General features: G+C 35.9%; 1 protein-coding gene and 1 pseudogene across 1 annotated transcript in view; one reads left to right on the top strand and one right to left on the bottom strand.

Annotated features, from left to right (window-relative positions):
* The window catches only part of PAWR (pro-apoptotic WT1 regulator), a 102,696-nt gene that overhangs the window by 17,115 nt on the left and 71,385 nt on the right, over positions 1 to 14,196 (bottom strand). Inside the window, exon 3 of the mRNA XM_063076291.1 lies at positions 10,883 to 10,917. Within this exon, the coding sequence (XP_062932361.1) occupies positions 10,883 to 10,917 (35 nt within the window). The remainder of the gene's footprint in view (positions 1 to 10,882; positions 10,918 to 14,196) is intronic.
* LOC134361285 (proteasome subunit alpha type-1-like) lies at positions 11,444 to 12,222 on the top strand (annotated as a pseudogene).

The following is a 14,196-nucleotide window of genomic DNA, read 5'->3' as shown; positions in this document are numbered from 1 at the left end:
ACAGGAGAGACACCATCAGTGCCATACCTAGTGAAGTTGTGGAAGCAGGACTGCCAAGGACCCCAGACCTGTGGATCTATCAGCATATAGCACCAGCCTGTGAGAACTAAAGCACTGCCTGAGACCAGGAAAGCCAGAGAAGTGGAGTTGGCTGTGGACTTAGGAACCCAACCCCCACACCAGCATGCAGAGGAGGTGGAACATGGAGTCAAGGTACCTGATTCGCCAGCTCTGAAATTTAATGCCTGCCCTGTGCAGGGTTTCGGACTTATTTGGGACCTGTTACATCTTTCTTTTGGCATATTTCTCCCTTTTGGAATGAGAATATGTACCCTACGTTTGTCCCACCGTTTTATTTTGGAAGTAGATAACTTGTACTAATTTCACAGATGGGACTTTGAACTTTAGACTTTTGAGATGAAACAAGTTAAGACTTTGGGGATGAAATGAACATATTTGTATGTGAAAAGGACATGAGTTTTGGGAGCCCAGGGGTGGAATGTAGTGGGTTGAACTGTATTCCCCCAAGTTTTACGTATTAGAAGCTTAGCACCCACTGTGACTGTTAAGAGGGTGGGAAATCCTATTATGGTAATTGAAAGGTGAAGCCCTGAAGAGGTGATTGGATTGTAGGACCATGCAGTAGTGAATGGATTAAAAATGGTGGTCAGAGGTGTGGTTCCGAGGGCTTTAAAAGAGGAGATTCTGTCTTCCTCTCTCACTTGCTCTCTCTGCTCTCTCTGCTTCCACCATCTTACAAAATGTGAGACCCCTGAGTCAACTGTCGCCACCACCAACCAGATGGACTTCGGCCTTCCCAGCCTCAGAAACCGTTAAGCAATAAATTTCATTTCCTTTATAAATTACCCAGTTCAAAGCATTTTGTTATAAGCAATGGAAACAGACTAATACAACCAACAAACCAAGGAAGTTTCCTGCTACTTGGTGGTTCTCAAAACATATGTGTAATCAAACAACAACTACTAGTTTTAAAACAATGGCTATAGACAAAGTTACATTTAAGAAAAAAGTTAACATAATTGCATTATATCTTAAAATCTAGCATGAAAATTATGTTTTGAAATAAATTATTCACTTTCCAAACTTAATCAAGTAGATTATATTCAATTTCCTATGAAACAGCTTGAGTATCAAGTGAGAACTATTGGTCTAAAACTTTTCTGTATATTAGTTCAAAAAGAAGAGAGTTGAAGTGATAATTCAAGATAGAGTATCTAAGTTTTAAGTGAACCTTTTCTCAACAAAGTGTGGCATATCCACATAATGAATGGATTACTATTCAGCTATCAAAACGAATAAAGCACCGATACATGCTCGGAGATGAATAAACCTTGAAAACATGTTAAACAAAAGAAGCTAGACACAAAAGACTACATATTATATGATTCCATTTTTATGAACTATCCAGAAAAGGCAAATCCAGAGAGACAGAAAGCAGATTAGTGGTTGCCAGGGGCTGGGGGAGGAAAAATAAGGCAGTGACTGCTTAAAAAGTACAGGGTTTCCTTTTGGGGTAATGAAAAAGTTCCAGAACTAAACAGTGGTGATGGCTGTACAACATTGTGAGTTAACTTAATACCACTGAATTGTGCACAATAAAATGGTTGAAATAATGTTTATTATGCCATAATAATTTCTTTTTTTAATTTAAAAGGTGATTCTCTGACCAAAGAATCTTACCAGAGACCAAATCAAGCTGGCCCTCTATTTTACACTCTCCTAAGCTCACATTCTGTTAGACACCACATCCCATTTATTATTTTGACCCAGTGCCATCCTTTCCACCTGAAAGCATTAATCAATTGTCCTTCTGTTTTAGTCCATTTTGTGTTGCTATAACAGAAATACCTGAGACTGGGTAATTTATTTATTTATTTATTTATTTTTAAATTTATTTTGTCGATATACATTGTAGCTGATTATTGCTCCCCATCACCAAAACCTCGCTCCCTTCTCCATGCCCCCTCCCCCCCAACAATGTCCTTTCTGTTTGCTTGTCGTATCAACTTCAAGTAATTGTGGTTGTTATATCTTCTTCCCCCCCCACCGTTTTTTTGTGTGTGTGTGTGTGTGTGTGTGTGTGTGTGAATTTATATATTAATTTTTAGCTCACACCAATAAGTGAGAACATGTGGTATTTCTCTTTCTGTGCCTGACTTGTTTCACTTAATATAATTCTCTCAAGGTCCATCCATGTTGTTGCAAATGGCAGTATTTCATTCGTCTTTATAGCTGAGTAGTATTCCATTGTGTAGATGTACCACATTTTCCGTATCCACTCATCTGACGATGGACATTTGGGCTGGTTGCAACTATTGCCTATTGTAAAGAGTGCTGCGATGAACACTGGGGAACAGGTATACCTTCGACTTGATGATTTCCATTCCTCTGGGTATATTCCCAACAGTGGGATAGCTGGGTCGTATGGCAGATCTATCTGCAATTGTTTGAGGAACCTCCATACCATTTTCCATAGAGGCTGCACCATTTTGCAGTCCCACCAACAATGTATGAGAGTTCCTTTTTCTCCGCAACCTCGCCAGCATTTATCGTTCATAGTCTTTTGGATTTTAGCCATCCTAACTGGGGTTAGATGGTATCTCAATGTGGTTTTGATTTGCATTTCCCGGATGCTGAGTGATGTTGAGCATTTTTTCATATGTCTGTTGGCCATTTGTATATCTTCCTTAGAGAAATGCCTACTTAGCTCTTTTGCCCATTTTTTAATTGGGTTGCTTGTTTTCTTCTTGTAAAGTTGTTTGAGTTCCTTATATATTCTGGATATTAATCCTTTGTCAGATGTATATTTTGCAAATATTTTCTCCCACTCTGTTGGTTGTCTTTTAACTCTGTGAATTGTTTCTTTTGCTGTGCAGAAGCTTTTTAGTTTGATATAATCCCATTTGTTTATTTTTCCTTTGGTTGCCTGTGCTTTTGGGGTCGTATTCATGAAGTCTGTGCCCAGTCCTATTTCCTGAAATGTTTCTCCTATGTTTTCTTTAAGAAGTTTTATTGTTTCAGGGTGTATATTTAAATCCTTAATCCATTTTGAGTTGATTTTAGTATACGGTGAGAGGTATGGATCTAGTTTCATTCTCCTGCATATGGATATCCAGTTATCCCAGCACCACTTGCTGAAGAGGCAGTCCCTTCCCCAGTGAATAGGCTTGGTGCCTTTGTCGAAGATCAGATGGAAGTAAGTGTGTGGGTTGATTTCTGGATTCTCTATTCTATTCCATTGGTCGGTGTGTCTGTTTTTATGCCAGTACCATACTGTTTTGGTTATTATAGCTTTGTAGTATAGCTTAAAGTCAGGTAGTGTTATGCCTCCAGCTTTATTTTTTTTGCTCAGCATTGCTTTGGCTATGCGTGGTCTTTTATTGTTCCATATAAATGTCTGAATAGTTTTTTCCATTTCTGAGAAAAATGTCTTTAGAATTTTGATGGGGATTGCATTGAATTTGTATATCACTTTGGGTAGTATGGACATTTTACCTATGTTGATTCTTCCAATCCAAGAGCATGGGATATCTTTCCATCTTCCTGTATCCTCTCTAATTTCTCTCAGCAGTGGTTTGTAGTTCTCATGATAGAGATTTTTCACCTCCTTGGTTAACTCAATTCCTAAGTATGTTATTTGTTTGGTGGCTATTGTAAATGGGCAGGCTTTCTTGATTTCTCGTTCTGCATGTTCACTATTGGAGAAAAGAAATGCTACTGATTTTTGTGTGTTGATTTTGTATCCTGCTACTGTGCTGAAATCATTTATCAATTCCAACAGTTTTTTTGTAGAGGTTTTAGGCTGTTCGATATATAGGATCATGTCATCTGCAAACAGGGACAGTTTGACTTCATCTTTTCCAATCTGGATGCCCTTTATTTCCTTCTCTTCTCTGATTGCTCTGGCTAGTACTTCCAACACTATGTTGAATAGGAGTGGTGAGAGTGGGCATCCTTGTCTAGTTCCTGTTCTTAAAGGAAAAGCTTTCAGCTTTTGCCCATTCAGGATGATATTGGCAGTGGGTTTGGCATATATGGCTTTAATTATGTTGAGATACTTTCCCTCTATACCTAACTTATAGAGGATCTTTGTCATGAATGAGTCCTGAACTTTATCAAATGCTTTTTCAGCATCTATAGAGATGATCATATGGTCCTTGTGTTTGAGTTTATTAATATGGTGTATCACATTTATTGATTTGCGTATGTTGAACCAACCTTGCATCCCTGGGATGAATCCCACTTGATCGTGATGAATAATTTTTCGTATGTTTTGCTGTATTCTGTTTGCTAGTATTTTAGTGAGGATTTTTGCATCTATATTCATCAAGGATATCGGCCTGTAGTTTTCTTTTTTGGTTATATCTTTACCTGGTTTTGGTATCAGGATGATGTTTGCTTCATAGAATGAGTTTGGGAGATTTGCGTCCGTTTCAATCTTTTGGAATAGTTTGTAAAGAATCGGTGTCAGTTCCTCTTTGAATGTTTCGTAAAATTCTGCTGTGAATCCATCTGGTCCTGGGCTTTTCTTTGTTGGGAGCCTTCTGATAACAGCTTCAATCTCCTTTATTGTTATTGGTCTGTTCAAATTTTCTACGTCTTCATGGTTCAGTTTTGGGAGCTTGTGTGTGTCCAGAAATTTATCCATTTCCTCCAGGTTTTCAAATTTGTTGGCGTATAGTTGTTTATAGTAGTCTCGAGTGATTCCTTGCATTTCAGATGAGTCAATTGTAATATCGCCTTTTTCATTTCTAATTTTTGTTATTTGAGTCATCTCTCTTCTTTTTTTTGTTAGCCATGCTAATGGTTTGTCAATTTTATTTATCTTTTCAAAAAGCCAACTTTTTGATTCGTTGATCTTTTGAACAAAATAGTGGCAGAAAACTTCCCAGGTATAGGAAAAATCACAGATCTTCAGATCCAGGAAGCTCAACGATCTCCAAACGTATTCAACCCAAAAAGGCCTTCTCCAAGACATGTCATAGTCAAATTGGCAAAACTCAGAGACAAAGAGAGAATCTTAAAAGCTGCAAGAGAGAAGCGTCAAATCACCTATAAGGGAGCCTCAATCAGGCTAACATCAGACTTTTCATCACAAACCCTAAAAGCTAGAAAGGAATGGGATGATATTTTCAAAATACTAAAAGACAAAGATTGCCAGCCAAGAATACTCTACCCTGCAAGGCTATCCTTCCGAAATGAAGGGCAAATAGTATATTTCTCAGACAAACAAAAACTGCGGGAGTTCACTACCACACGATCACCCTTACAAGAAATCCTCAAGGGAGTACTGGGTTTGGTTCCTGAAAAATAACTACCACTGCCATAAAAACCCAAGAAAAATCAATACCCACTAGTATAATAAAAATGGCATTCATGAAGAGAAAACAAGCAAACAAAAACGCTATCTACAACCTAAGGAACCAACAAACACAGAAACCAAACAGTAAATCAGAAAGCAAGGAACAAAAGACACCTAAGACAACCAAACAACCAATAAAATGCTAGGAATAAATCAACACCTTTCAATAACAACCCATAATGTAAAAGGCTTAAATTCCCCAATCAAAAGATACAGACTGACTGACTGGATCAAAAAGGAGGACCCAACTATATGCTGCCTACAAGAGACCCACCTCACCCATAAAGATTCACACAGACTAAGAGTGAAAGGATGGAAAAAGATTTACCATGCAAACAGAAAAGAAAAACGAGCTGGAGTAGCTATTCTTATATCTGACAAAATAGACTTTAAACTAAAAACCATAAAAAGAGACAATGAGGGACACTACTTAATGATAAAAGGACTGATCCATCAAGAAGACATAACAATCATAAATAGAGACTGGGTAATTTATAAGGAAAAGAGGTTTATTTGGCTTACAATTCTAGGACAGCAACATCTGGCACAGGCCTCAGGCTGCTTCTACTCATGGCAGAAAGCGGCAGGCAGGCAGCAGGTATAGGCAGATCACAAAGCGAGAGGAAGCAAGAGAGACAGAGGAGGTGCCAGGGTCTTTTAAACAATAAGCTCTTACAGGAACTAATAGAGCGAGAACTCACTCATTTATCCCCCTCCCCCAAGGAGAGCATTAATCCATTCATGACGGATCCGCCCCCATGACTCAATCACTTTCCAACACTGCCACATTGGGGATCAAACTTCCACATGAGTTTTGGAGGGGACAACACATCCAAACTTCATCACCATGCATTTAATTTTTCCAGTCAGTGGTGTCTCAGCTTAACCCTCACTTTGCTTCATATACCTACATGTTAACACTAATTTGATTAGTGGCTTAGATAAGAGCAGAGTGGGAAATAACCCATGCAGTGTTATCTGAGGACATCATTAGTTTTGATTTACTCCCAAATGTCTTTTCCATATTACGAAATCTGTATCCTTAGAGTATTTGTTCACACAGTGCCTCAAAATAAATGCATTTATGTTATGCAAACATCTTACCATTTAAACAATGGTAAAAATTAAGTTCATCAAACCATCTACCCAGATTTAGTTCTGCTACGATGTGACATATGTGTTTCTAAAAATCACTGTGCTACACAAAATCACTCAATAAAAACATAGGGATTACAGAGAATATTGAGCTAGGGGCACAACGCTCAAAAACTTCTTCAGTTACTGCTGTGGACTGAATGTCCCCCCAAACTCACTGAAGCTTAATCCCCACTGTAACTGTCGAAGGTGGGAAATCCTATTATGGTAGGTGGGGCCTTGAAGAGGTCATTAGATTGTGAGGACCATGCCCTAGTAAATGGATTAATCCATTAATGGTTTAATGGTGGTCGTGGGCATGGTTCTGAGGGCTCTAAAAGGCCAGCCAGTGAGGAGGCTAGCTTTTTCTCTTGCTTCTACCTTTCTCACAATGTGATACCCTGAGTCGCTGAAGTCACCACCAAGGAAGGCCCTCACCAGATGTGTTTCCTGGCCTTTGACTTCCCAGCCTCCAAAACTAAAAGCAGTAAATATTGTTTCTTTGCAAATCACCCAGTTTCAGGTATTTTTCTGTTATAAGCAATGGAAATGGACTAATACAGTGACACATCAAAGAAAAAAGATAGGAACCTAATTAAAAATGTTAGCACCATTTTACACATGTTAAATGGTTAAGAAATACATAAACACAGCACTTTATCTTGAAAAAGAAGCGAAGTTTGCCATGGAAGTTGGCATCAGAAGAGCTGCAGCATGGGAGTTGTTGTGAAGTATAAGAAGGAGGGTTATCTGAAATCAGACTGGAAATTGTACCACCACTCATGGAAGGAAGGCTGCGGCTCATACTGAAGTAGTTGGTACATGTTTATGGTGTGTACCTGAGTGCATTTTGTATATTCCTACCTAGCTTGGTGGAGCTAGGTTTTCTACATTCACCTCTTGGTTCTTATGAACAAATGTGTGCATAAGAAAATGTGAAATATGACTTACAGTCAAATTGTTCCCTAATATATCAATTGGGACAAATTTGCTTTTTCAAAACAAGAATTGTAGCAGAAATGACTTTGGAAGAAAATGCTGACCCTTAAGAAAAAGAATCGTGGTTACATTTTATTCAAATAAAAAAGTAATGTGAAACACTGCAGATTTGAAATAGGGTTTGCATCATTTTGAAGGTTAATTCTTTCTAACATTTACATCATGATATGTCCATGCTCTTTGTAAAAAACAATAACTAGTAATATCTCTGCTCTCTTGTAAACTCATGTTCTGCTCAGAGGGAACGTGGTAAAAGTGTTCACTGAACTAAAGTCTTTTTCTTCATCTGGGATGGTGCTACTGTTGGGTAATGTATGTGAAGGTACTTTATAAACTATTAATCCTATTAATGTTATTACTTGGGGGGAGGTAGGGTATTCTGAGAAGCACTTATTACTTTGCATAAGTGTTATTTAATATAATAATTCATGCTAAAAAACAAAAACCAGTAAATTACTATGTGAAAATAATAAAACAATATTTGTCTTAACTTGTTTCCTATGTTTTTAATCAGGCCCATTCCTAATGGTTGAATTACATGCTTAAATACGAATGGTAAATTACATACTCTGGCTAATCCTGCCCTTTACAAGTATTTAAGAACTGTCTTGCCTTTTCTTTTCCTTTTTTAAAAAATTTTAACCAATGTACTATAAACTTAACCAAGTAAACATTCTGCTTAGAAAACTGCACATTAAAAAAGAAAAAAAAACACAAATACATGACATTGATTGATCTTTCCTAAATGTTAAGTTTCAGAAATGTCATGACCCCCACCTCCAAATAGTTCCCCTAAGTTATTTAAACACTTTTTAAAAAGGAAAACAGTAAATATGTATGAGATGTTCTGGATAAACAAAAGCCAATTCAATTTTTAAAATATAGCATAACTAGATTGAGTGCTTAACAGACTCAATTTTTAAAAAGTACGTTCTTGATATTTGTAAGAAAAATTAAATATTTTATTCACAATTTGTAAGAGCACACATACAAACTAGACTTCTGGGTGTCTGAACCCTTTAATGACTTCCAGCTATATATATATCATAAGTTATTTGGTTTACCCAAAATATTTTCTAATGTATGATGCCAGGTTTCTATCTTTTAGCCCAGTTCTCCTTTTTTCATCTCCATTAGTCAGCAGACTTACCAAGAAACATCCATTCTCTAGTCATGCTACAACGTGCTGACAGATTAATGAAAGTAATGAACTGTTGATATAAAGTTTAACATGTTCCTACTAGATAGGGAATGGGTAATTTCAGACACAGATTCTAGGTTATGTGGGTTTTTTTTATATTTTTGTCTTTTTTTTTTTAACTTTTAGATGCTATTAAGCAGACTTGCTGTGACTAAGTAAAAAATGACTAGAAACTTAAAAATATTTATAACAGTATTAAACAGACCTAAACCTCTGAAAGTCGAAAAGTAACAAACCACATGCTCTAGGCTATGAAAATAAAAGCACAAATATAAGAATAAATCACGTAAAGTAACAGTCTCAAAAGCTTAAAAATAAAAAGGTATGCCATGGGAAAGAATTTTCTTCTTGATTTAACACAATGACATGTAAATAAAGCTTTTGAAAAGGATTTATAAGAAAATTATTCCCCATTGATTCTAAATAAAGAACACAAATCTGAAAAAAGCCTTTCATAATTTAAGACTCTATTATTTAATAAGAAGTAAATACGTACAACTGATACAAAAAATTTGGTAAGTTACCAAAGTTTATTTTTATTTCCCAAACCAAAAACTGATAAAATTTGTTTTTTGGTTTGAGAATCTGTTCCGGTAATAAGCCAAATAAGGTTTTTTGGCAATGATTTCTGGCAAAAGAAAAATAATTATTTTCTGTTTAAACTATTCATTGTGAGTAAAATTTACCAAGCAATGGACAAGTATAAAAGAAGCTTAAAAGAATGACAATGTACAAGTATAAAAGAAGCTTAAAACAATGACAGGCTTCATCATACCTGTATCAAAATTACTCAGAAATAAAAATAAAAGCAATAGCAAATATACTGAGTGTTAGTGTTTGTGTGTGCGTGTGTGCGTGCACGCATGCCAGACCTACTGTTCAGTTTCTGTTTACTTGGCCTTCTTATCTCTTTTTATTGCTAATAGGTACTATGGCCCATGGTAAAATACTTTACATATAATTCCGCATTAAAATTAGAGTTCCTGTTAAATAACCAAAATATTTTTAACTTTAACATACAAATAGATAAAAACAAAGGTATTATACTCACATGTACAAATCTGGGCAGACAGTCTTTTGTAGTTAGTAAGCATGTGGGTTATAGAGTCAGGCTGCCTGAGATTAAATTCATATTCTGCTGTTGACTAGGTTTGTAATTCCAGGGAAATCATTCTACTTCTTTAACCCCACTTCCCTCATCTATAAAATGAAAGTAAATATTGTGCCTACCTTATAAGATAACTATGAGAATTGAATGAGATCTCTATGTAAAACACTCCGGATTTACCATTATTCTAAAATTATTAGCTCAAGTATGACCACCTGCTTCTGCAACCTTTACGGACTCAACAAGGAAGAAGGAAGTTAACACCCCAGGCACCTCCACTGAACAATTTCTCATACCCAATTCTGATTTTCTTCATATGCATGTACAACACAAACATTCTCTGGCAGAAGTGTTACTCACTGTGCTGAGCTGGTACAATGAACTGAACTGTGTCCCCCCAAAATTCAAATGTTGAAGCCCTAAACCCCAATGTGATGGTATTTAGAGATAGGGCCTTTGGGAGGTAATTAGGTTTAGATGAGGTCATGAGGGTGGAGTCCTCATGATGGTTTAGTGCCCTTATAAAAAAGGACATCAGAGAGCTTAGCCTCCTCCCCTTTCTCTCTGCCATACAAGAACACAGTGAGAAAGTGGCCACCTGCAAGCCAGGAAGAAAGCCCTCACCAGAAACTAACCATAGTGGCACCATGATCTTGGACTTCCAGCCTCAGGAACTGTGAGAAAATAAATTTCTGTTGTTTAAGCCACCCAGTACATGGTATGTTGTTATGGCAACCCAAGCTAATACAAGTAGACTACTTGCATTTTCGATGTGTAAATACACGAGAGAAAGTAAGTTTTTATTTTACAAATTTCATCAGATCTATGCAAATTCATGGTCTGAGCAGTTTTCAAAGTCAGCAGGATAGGTCAGAATAAGCCATGGTCAGACAGACATTATACTTCTACCTACAATGTAATTTCTTTTTAAGAGCACGCTATTAAGGTTTCTTACCTTTCAAAAAGTTACTTTAATCAATTCTAGTTAAGTCACGGTCAGACAGACATTACACTCATGTCTACAATATGTTGTAAGTCATAACATAAGAATTCTTACCTTTTGCATCTGCCTGAAACTGTTCTGGATGGCTCCTATAAAGTAAAAATAATGACAAATCAGTTTGTGTGTGTGTAAGTACACAATTACTGATTATATAAACCAACTGACAGAGAATATCTAATTTTGAAAGAACCAATTTAGAGAACCAATTTTTAAAAGCCACTACTTTTTAAAAATTCACATTACTGGTCAAAAGAATATGATATCGCCAGTGAATAACAGCAAAGACTATATTTTATAAAATCTAGTTTTTAAATTATATTTGAAAGCTTAATAGCTAGATTAAAGTGTTTAATCACTAGTTATTTAGATAAAGCAGAGAGAAATATTAAACATATGTATTCACTCAAAGTACATTTTATTGAATGTGAATGACAATGATTTCATACAGAACTTTTTCCTCTAGAGTTTCACAAGCAATATTTTGACTAACATTTTATAAAGGTTTTCTTTTATAAAATTTATTAATATTGTTCTAGATTGCTGAGTGGTAATTTCGGCAGCGCTCCTTGATTCGCAACTTCGCAGGAGGCTACAGCCAGGCCCATACCCAGACCCATGTTTCACAATCAGTATGACAATAATGTCACTATTTGGAGCCCTCAGGGCAGGATTCATCAAATTGAATATGCAAAGGAAGATGTTAAACATGGTTCAGATGGTCTGAAATTGAAAACCTATGCAGTGTTGGTAGCACTGAAGAGGGTATAGTCAAGAGCTTGCAGCTCATCAGAAAAAAAGTCTCCATGTTGACAATCATGTTGGTATCTCAATTGTGGTGCTTACTGCTAATGCTAGACTGTTATGTAATTTTATGCACCAGGAATGTGTGGATTCCAGATTTGCATTTGACAGACCACTTCCTGTGTCTCATCTGTATCTCTAATTGGAAGCAAGAGCCAGATACCAACATGGCGATGTGGCTGGAGACCGTACGGTGTCTGGCTGCTTATGAGGATATGATCCCTTACATTTTCCAAACCTGTCCATCTGCTAACTATTTTGATTGCAGAGCTATATCCATTGGAACCCATTTTCAGTCAGTTCATGTTTACTTGGAGAGACATATGTCTGAGTTTATGGAATGTAATTTGAATGAACTGGTTAAATATAGTCTGCATGCCTTAAGCAAGACACATTCTGCAGAGCAGAGCCTAACTACAGAGAATGTTTCCATTTGAATTGCTGGTAAAGACTGAGATTCTGTGATCTATAATGATGATGATGATGTGTCTCCAGTCCTAGAAGGTCTTGAAGAAAGACTACAGAGAAAGGCACAGCCTGTTCATCTTGCTGATGAACCTGCAGAAAAGGCTGATGAGCCAATGAAGCATTAAATGATAAGCCAGTCTATATGTGTATTATCAAATACATAAGAATGCAGGAAGAGATACTGATGACAATAACCTACACTTTGAACCAAAAGATGCAGAGTGGTGGGATGGTATGTTTTAGGAATCAGTCCAGATGTAATGTTTCTCCAAGCAACCTCACGAAAACCATACAATGGGGTACATTTTTCTTTGAAAGGGTCTATTTAGTAATTTTCTAGATAGTATAGTTATCTGTACATGATTTTACATGAAAAAAATAGTGTCTTTGTAGCTTTAAAGACAATTGTGAAATAGAATTGTTCCACCCTCTAAAAGAATTCACTAACATTATCCTATACAAGCTAAAACTAAGGCATGTACCTTAAATTGTGTCTATCTAAATACACATGAGGAAAAATGCTAATAATGCCAGAATCTCCAAAATAAAGTTCCAAAAAAAAAAATCACATCTCTCTCATTTGGGTTATATCTGAAATATTTTGGAACATGCCAAGTCAGCTTGATTGCCCAGTTTACTAAAAAGGAGTAAGCAGAATTGCTAAATGAGAGTAGTCCTTATTGGATTTACTGATTTGTGGGTTATTGATACATCAACTGAAATGGTATGAACAACGTGGCAACAAACAATATTTCTAAGGCTTGAAATAGGTATTTCCATAATAAGGTGAAATTTAGATTAATACAAGGGTACTTCAAAGAGTTCATAGAAAAATTGAATTAGTAATATGAATCCTTCTATGAATTTTTTGAAGACCCCTCATACAGATGTAGAGTAGAATTTTAAGAAATACAGAAATGTAAAATGAAAGGCATTTTCAGCAACACTAGTTTAGTGGAATAGTGGAACGATAGTTTATAGTGGAATTATACTAATTTTACACTTTGACTCAACTATAAATGACTTAAAGTCAATATTAGACCAGTTTTGAGTTAAGTGTACGAACAGGAAGTCATGTAATCATATCAGATATCTACATTTCTTTACAGTTTTTTTGTTTGTTTGTTTTGTTTTTAACAACTAGTCATTTAAAATACCTCAGTAAGTTTTACACAGCATTTTCTATTCAGCTAGCTTGGTGCAGTTGATCAACATTAAAACTCTAACATACTTGATCAAATCAATCCAGGTTCATGTTCAAGAGTTTAAACAATAAGAATTTAAGCATACTTATCTCTATAAAACATATTTCAATAGTTAAAATTCTGAAACAGACAGACAACATTTAAGCTTATTCTTTATTGGCAGATTTGAACATGGTCTTTTATTAGAGACTATACATTTTGTAGCTGTTATTTTACAGTAATTCTAGCAATTAAATAATAAACTTTAATAATGGAATGTTCCCCAAATTGGATAAACTATATTGTATTAGTATGAGTATCAGTATTATTAGAGATTGGGAGCGGTGGCAGCCTGCTTCTCATGTGTATTCAAAACTGGCAATTATAGATGGAATTTAAAGCAATCTCTACATACCTGCCAATAAGAAAAAATTGGGCATATCTTGAATTAGAAATGTTAGATAGAAAAAACAAAATCTACCCATATAGTGCAGCAAGAGTCCCTTATATATTTTTTTAGTTTTATTTCATTTTTAATCGAGAAATAACAATATAAATATTTATGGGGTACAAGGTGATATTTTGATTCATGCAGACATTGTAGATGATTGAATCAGAGTATTCAGCATATCCATCACTTCAAATATTTATTATTTCTTTGCGGTAAAAACATTTAAAATCCTCTCTTTTAGCTATTTTTACATATACAACACATTATTATTAACTATAGTTACCTTGCTGTGCAACAGAACTCCAGACCTCATTCCTCCTAACCGTAACTTTGTACCCTTGACAAACATCTCTCTCTCTGTCAACCCCACCCCCCACCTCCAGCCTGTGGTAACTAACATTCTACTCTCTACTTCTAGGAGTTAACTTTTTAGATTCCACATATAAGTGGGATCATTTGCTACA

This window comes from Cynocephalus volans, chromosome 12, assembly GCF_027409185.1.
Source record: "Cynocephalus volans isolate mCynVol1 chromosome 12, mCynVol1.pri, whole genome shotgun sequence".
Taxonomy (NCBI): Eukaryota; Metazoa; Chordata; class Mammalia; order Dermoptera; family Cynocephalidae; genus Cynocephalus; species Cynocephalus volans.
The sequence above is the reverse complement of the archived record's forward strand: the minus strand, read 5'-3'. Positions and strand labels throughout refer to the sequence as shown.